Source organism: Mus caroli, unplaced genomic scaffold (genome assembly GCF_978045245.1).
Source record: "Mus caroli unplaced genomic scaffold, Mus_caroli_1 scaffold_1, whole genome shotgun sequence".
NCBI classification, from domain to species: Eukaryota; Metazoa; Chordata; class Mammalia; order Rodentia; family Muridae; genus Mus; species Mus caroli.
The window spans coordinates 51,314,691-51,320,690 of record NW_028227256.1 but is presented as its reverse complement, the minus strand read 5'-3'; the positions used below and the strand labels follow the sequence as shown (position 1 = coordinate 51,320,690).

At 39.9% G+C, this 6,000-nt stretch overlaps 1 protein-coding gene across 1 annotated transcript; it reads left to right on the top strand.

Annotated features, from left to right (window-relative positions):
• The first annotated feature begins 401 nt into the window (after nt 1-401).
• On the top strand, nt 402-2,674 carry CUNH2orf66 (chromosome unknown C2orf66 homolog). Its single transcript, XM_021163745.3, has 3 exons — nt 402-534; nt 1,284-1,411; nt 2,495-2,674. Exons 2-3 carry the CDS (start codon nt 1,289-1,291, stop codon nt 2,672-2,674), a joined length of 303 nt encoding a protein of 100 aa, XP_021019404.1. The 5' UTR covers nt 402-534; nt 1,284-1,288.
• Nucleotides 2,675-6,000: the final 3,326 nt, after the last annotated feature.

Sequence of the window (6,000 nt, the reverse complement as noted above, 5' to 3'; positions counted from 1 at the left end):
TTTTTATTTTTTTCTGTGAAGTCTATGCTATCTGGTTGCTTCATTTCCGAATGGGCTATTATGGTAAACCATGCCACTATTTCTAAGAAGAGACACCATGTGTAGGTCAAAAAGAGCAATTTTGTCTTTTGCAATAGAGATTCTTGTTCAAAAAAAATGCTGTTAATTTGAAAACTAATATCTCTCAAAGTACATCTTATTAGGTGACATCATCATCATGATACTCCTAGCCTAAACATGAAAAAGAGAGAGCCACTTTTCTGCGTGGAAGTGGCTCATGTGTTTTCAAAACTCACATAATATGGCCAGTGGTTCATGAAGCAGCCGGTGCACTTAAAAGATAAATAGGTTATCCTTGAAGATGCTGGGAGATCTGCTGCTCAAGGGTCTTTGTGCCATAGATGAAAACGGAATCATTATTTTTGAACTGCCTCTGCTCACGTCAGTGACTCCCTGTAGCAGCCTGTCCACTGGCTATAAGAGCCTGAGAATCCTTGGCGGATCGTAGGCAGGGCCAGGCAAAGGCAAACTCCTGGTAAGCTTTATCACCTTTTCTGTGTTTCAGCTTCCATGTCACAACTAGAGTTGGAAAATTATCTCTACTTATGCTGTTGTGGTGTGTGTATGTCTGTCTGGGATGGGTATATGTCTATGTTGGGAGCATTTCTCAGTTTAGGATACTTTAAGTATTCTTTTTGTTGTTTTTAAATTCTTAGTCTTCCTCCTCCCTCTCCTTTTCTTCTTCCTCCTCCTCTTTATCCCCCTCCTCACCTCCTTGCCCTCTTTCTTCTCTTCCCCTCTTTCTGCAACTGTTTTTTCCTTCTCCCTTTCTGTAGTACCGGCATTGAACCCAGGGCTTTGTGAATGCTAAACAGCCACTCTCCCACAGAGGTATACTCTCAGCTGAAGTATTTCTCTACCACTTCATTCCTACTAAAAAAGTCTGCTGACTTAAGACACAGGTCATTTAAGATTGTGTTTTCATTTTGAAGCTTGAATTATTTTGGAGACTACAAAGTGTATATTTTTTTTCAAAGATGCAAATGGTATACTTAGACTTTCTGGATAGAGTCACAATTGTTTTGCTCAGCATCGTATCGGGCTTCCATCATTGTGAAGTGCTTTAAGCTAATCCACTAGATTCGGGGAGCCTCATTTGCACCTAAAAATGGTCATAAACTTTAGGTGAACCAATATCCTATTTTTTTTCATGATCTTTCTAGATCCATGTTCTGTTTCTTCTCTCTGACTGTCTTGGTGGCCATTATTCCCTCTTTAGTACGGCACCATGTCCCAAGTACACCTCCTGCTGCTCTTGGCTGCCCTGGTACTGACCAGCCATGTACACGGAGCCACACTGAGGAATGAAGACACGTGGAAGCCACTGAGCAACCCCAGAAACCGAGAACTGGTAAGAACATACCCAGGAGCACTGGCTGAGGGGTGCAGAGGAGGCAGCCAAAGGCTGGGAAGAGATTCTCATCAGGACAGGACTAGACTTTGCACTCCTGGTGGCTGGCATCCTAATATGTCTCTAGCCAACTTACATTTGTTTCTATGTGTTGAAACAAGTTTATATTAGAAGTGAGTTTACACAGACACAGCAGATTGCATTTGTAAGTGAACTTATATTTACACTAATTTAGAGCATTGTTTTTTTTTAATATACATGCAACATGAAAATGGTATTGGAACTTAGCTTGGTTATAGAGAGCTTGTCTAACATGCAGAGGGACCTGGGTTTGGACCCTCAGAGAAAAGGGGAGGGGGAGAGGAAGAGATGGAGAGAGGGGAGAGGGAGGAGGGGGCAGGAGAGGCATATATTGAACAGATGCTAAAACAGATTATCCCACAACAGCCTTTGCAATAATTATTTGCAGAAGATGCAAGTTGACCCTGCCACAGTTATCAGTTTCAAGCAAACAGATATCTAAAAAATAGAACTCAAAAGATAAGTAAAATACTCTTTTAAAAGTATGCCTAGATCAGCAAGCATGTTGACATCCCTATTTGAACGTAGTTTTTCTAAAGAGATCTAAACCAATACAAGCTTAAAGCAATCCCGTCGTTAGCACTCTGCACAGCTTCCAAACCCGCTCACTTGCTGAAGGCTATGTGGAAACTGAGGCAGAACAGCAACTGGAGTCTCCTCAAGCAGAGGGGAAATGGAGCTGATTGCTGTGGAGTCTGGTTTCATCTCTGACTGTGGCGCTCAGGAATGGTTCACTGTGGGTCTCTGCCAGAAGCGCGTGCGTCTTCGTAATGTATATCTTCCCTGGCTTGCAACTCAAAGGGCTGAATTGTCTGGTGAGAACCAACATGTCAGAAAGCAGGCAGGGTGGGGAAGAAAAGGACCAGTCTAGATTGTCAACTTTCTGCTCCCCAGTTTAGTGTTTAAGTCACAGGAAGAAGAGAAGAAGGGAAATGCAGACTGGGCTCTGAGCATTTGAATTCTTCATTTACATAAGGCCTTGAACATTTTCATTGTCTCTAGTTTTTCAGAAGCCTCCAGGCCTACTTTAAGGGCAGAGGACTTGATCTTGGGAACCTTCCAAATACCTTCTTCATGAATGAGGACCCCAGACCTTTCTCTTTCGGGTCGGAGCATATTGCTTCTGCATTTGCAGACTACGAAGAGCAGAAAAACTCCCTCCGTAATTCCTACAAAGGCTGAAAGCCCAGGTAAATGCTGTCCCTTGAGTCCCAAGCACACAGCTCATGCAATAGAGATTTTGAAAAGATTTCTTAGAATTAAGTCCTCAGTTATGATTATGCTCGTCACTATTAAATATTTAAATTTGGCTCGGGCATTTCATAGTCTGTTTTTTAAAAGAAACGATAGTAATGATATTGAAGAACTGCTTTCTAGAGAAAAGTACCTTAAAAATCACAAAATTGTCACTCTTAGGAGGATTTTTAAATTAATGAAATACCACATACTCTGATTTATATATATTTTTCCAGACCTTGTCCTATAGTTTAAGTTATATGGAAAATTATATGTAAAGAAACATGTTAAACTGATCACTTAGAATAAATGGGAAGGTTAAATGACTATTAGTTCTTTTGGGGGAAAAAGGATTGTGCATGTCTTTCATCTTGAACTTTCTCACCTAGAAAAACAATATTAGCAAAGATGGCATTTTCCTTATAGGGAAACATCATTTAAATGTATTTATAGTTAAGATTTAAATTTCTTTTTATTTTTTTGCATTTTTATGAAATCGATGGGTATGGTTTTAGAAGCAGCAGGTATGTTACATTCAAAACATTATGATTCTGACTTGTTTAGTTGAACAATAAAGGCATGGGATTATAATCAAAATCGTTCATTTTCCCATTCTTCCAAAGAGACATGGATTTCTTTTGAGTTAGCAACCATTGTTCTGTACCGCCTTTGTGAAAAGCTTTCCATTATTAATTTTCTTAAATGTGATGACAGAAAGTGATGATTATTCTAAAAAGGTGGAATATGCGCTAGAATGCTGCTCTAAAGTGAGAAAATAAAATAGAACAGGGACACCAGGGAGCTTCCCTGACTTTTTCATGCAGAGGCTCTAGGGTGTGACGGGAGACAAAGATCATGATTGTAATGCGCATGCTCGCATGCTCGGTGGGATGCGGCTACATCACTTCACTATGGGTTTCTGGCTCATAGGAAACCTCAGAGAAACAAGATAAATACTTGCACAAGGAAGAGTCTAAGGGCAGGAGACAAAGCATTCGGAAAGAACTCAACTTCATAGAGGAAACAGCTTCTGGTGTAGGGTGTTTCTGAACGATGAGCTCTTTGGTTATTTCTGGTGTTTTTTTTTGGGGGGGCGGGGGGTGTCTTTGTGTTCTCAAATGTTCTTTATTGCCCTGCACTGCAACGCTCTCTTGCTTTTTTCAGGTGGCCATGTTAAAGCTGCAGAAGAGCTTTCCAAGAGAAAATTCACCAGTGCTGAAGTCTCGTGTGTGTTTTCCCTTCCATATTAGTCAGTTTATACTTATTTTGCTCTACATTCCCAGATTTTACCTTTAAACAGCTGGACCTTTGGAATACATGATACTGACATGTATATTTCAGTATTTTTCTCTTTTATGACTGTAACTATTGAGTGGGAGGTTGCATGTATTTGAAGGAGTTACAAAAATACCACAGGTGAAATGAAATGATAATTTTCCTAATTAGATATTTTATTGAAGATTGTCCTTTATATTCATTATCTATTATCAGGCAACACTTTTATTTAAACAAGATACGTTTACTTGTTACTATAGTATATTGTATGGAATAACAGAGATTCTGACCTGTGTGCTACAATGTATCATATGTAGTAGGGATTCAGACTTAGGGTTTGTTTTTCTCTTTTCCTCCTAAAAAGATAATGCAGCCCTACATTTAGCACGTATTACTGAAATCTCCCCTGCTAGTCTTGTACTGAATGAGGGCAGTGGATACCCACAGAGAGTTGAACTAGAAAACAAAGAGATTCTAGTTGCTACAAGGTCTCTGGGAGATGCTTGTATGCTGTGTTCAAAGGTAAAAAATTGTCCCATGTCAAATATCCCAGCTTTACACCAATCTTACCTTAAATACAAGTCACCCTACAAGGAACAGTAGCAAAGGGTGAAGTCCCCACTCTTCCAACAAAGCCACTCTCTTTGTCATAGCTCATACCAAGCCCTTCCAACTCCCATAATTTCATTTGACATAGCTACGGTTTCTGTTTATATTTTTAGAAATATTGGCAACATTTTCTCTGTGATTCAAACAAGAAACATTGTATTAAAATTCACACAGCACTGTTGTGGTATTATAAGTCAAATCAGCTTACTGTAGCTTTTTGTAGAGTCAAGTTGATGCTGAATATGAAAAATAAAATACTTGTGTGAGAAGCTCTGCATTTGGCTTAGTGTGTTTTATTGCAGGCAGACACATAGGTACCTGTCTCTGGAGGGTTGGTTGGGGTCTGTGAGCAGAAATCATTATGATTCCTTTGCTGTTCTCCAGAACCTAGCACAATGTCTGTCATGGAGCAAATGTTCAATTGAATACTTGTCAAATTCAAGTGTGTCTTCCATCCTTCACACGATGCTAAACATAAACTAAAGCAAAAGACACTTTAGTTAACAAGATTGTTATCTATCATTCAAAAATATTAGTAATTATGAATGAGATAGTCCTAGCTGAAGTATGTAACAGCTTATTCAGGTAGATGGCTGGGTGAGAGGTTCCTCACTACCATGGAGTTCCTAAATGGAGCTAGAGACTTGTTTTTTTCTTTCTCAGCATTGCTTCTAATCTAGGTGAGTGTTTATTAATTTCAAAGTCTTTGAAACTTACGGGTACCTATGGGAGACTTTTAGCTACAAGCTTGTAAGTCACAGGGCAGAGGTATGTTTCCTTTGGCTTAAAAATTTCTCCCCAGGGTATCTGTGAGTCTCATACTGGTTTAGTTTCATAAATGTATGGTCCTGGCAGTGGGAAAAGGCTGTTTTCACAAGATATTACTGTTTGCACACGTGTTCCTCAGACACTGCAGTTAGAACCTCCTTCAACTCCACTCTATCATTTTGCTAACCAGAACCTCTCCACACACATTTCTAAAGCCCACGGGGAAGAGAACAAGTATGCAGGAGGCTCAGAGTTCAAGTGTTTCCTCTAATGGAAGCAAATGTACTTTAAGAGCCACAGACTGTCAAGAGTCCCTTGGTCAGCTCTATATAGGTCTTCGGCAGCCTTCCCACCCCTTGAACCTTGTCAGTGAGAATTCTATTTCCAAGATGTGGCCTATTGTCCTGTGTTCTGAATCTAGTGCAGCCAAGGGTTTCTGAGAGCATTGAGATTTTATTCTATTTGTAAAATATTACCCTTCTAAATTTTCATCAATCCTTGCAGGCAATGAGATTCCAGATTAGAGACAACTGTCCACTGACTTGGATGTGGCAGGAAACATGACTCATACTCCCACTGGGTTCTCAGTCATGATTTACTGAAGGAGGCATTCGAACATA

Bases quoted from the DNA above. Each gene is read 5' to 3' on its own strand.
- CUNH2orf66 (XM_021163745.3), top strand. From the start codon at position 1,289: ATGTCCCAAGTACACCTCCTGCTGCTCTTGGCTGCCCTGGTACTGACC. The intron at 1,412-2,494 runs GTAAGAACATAC...CATTGTCTCTAG, and splicing joins ACCCCAGAAACCGAGAACTG to TTTTTCAGAAGCCTCCAGGC.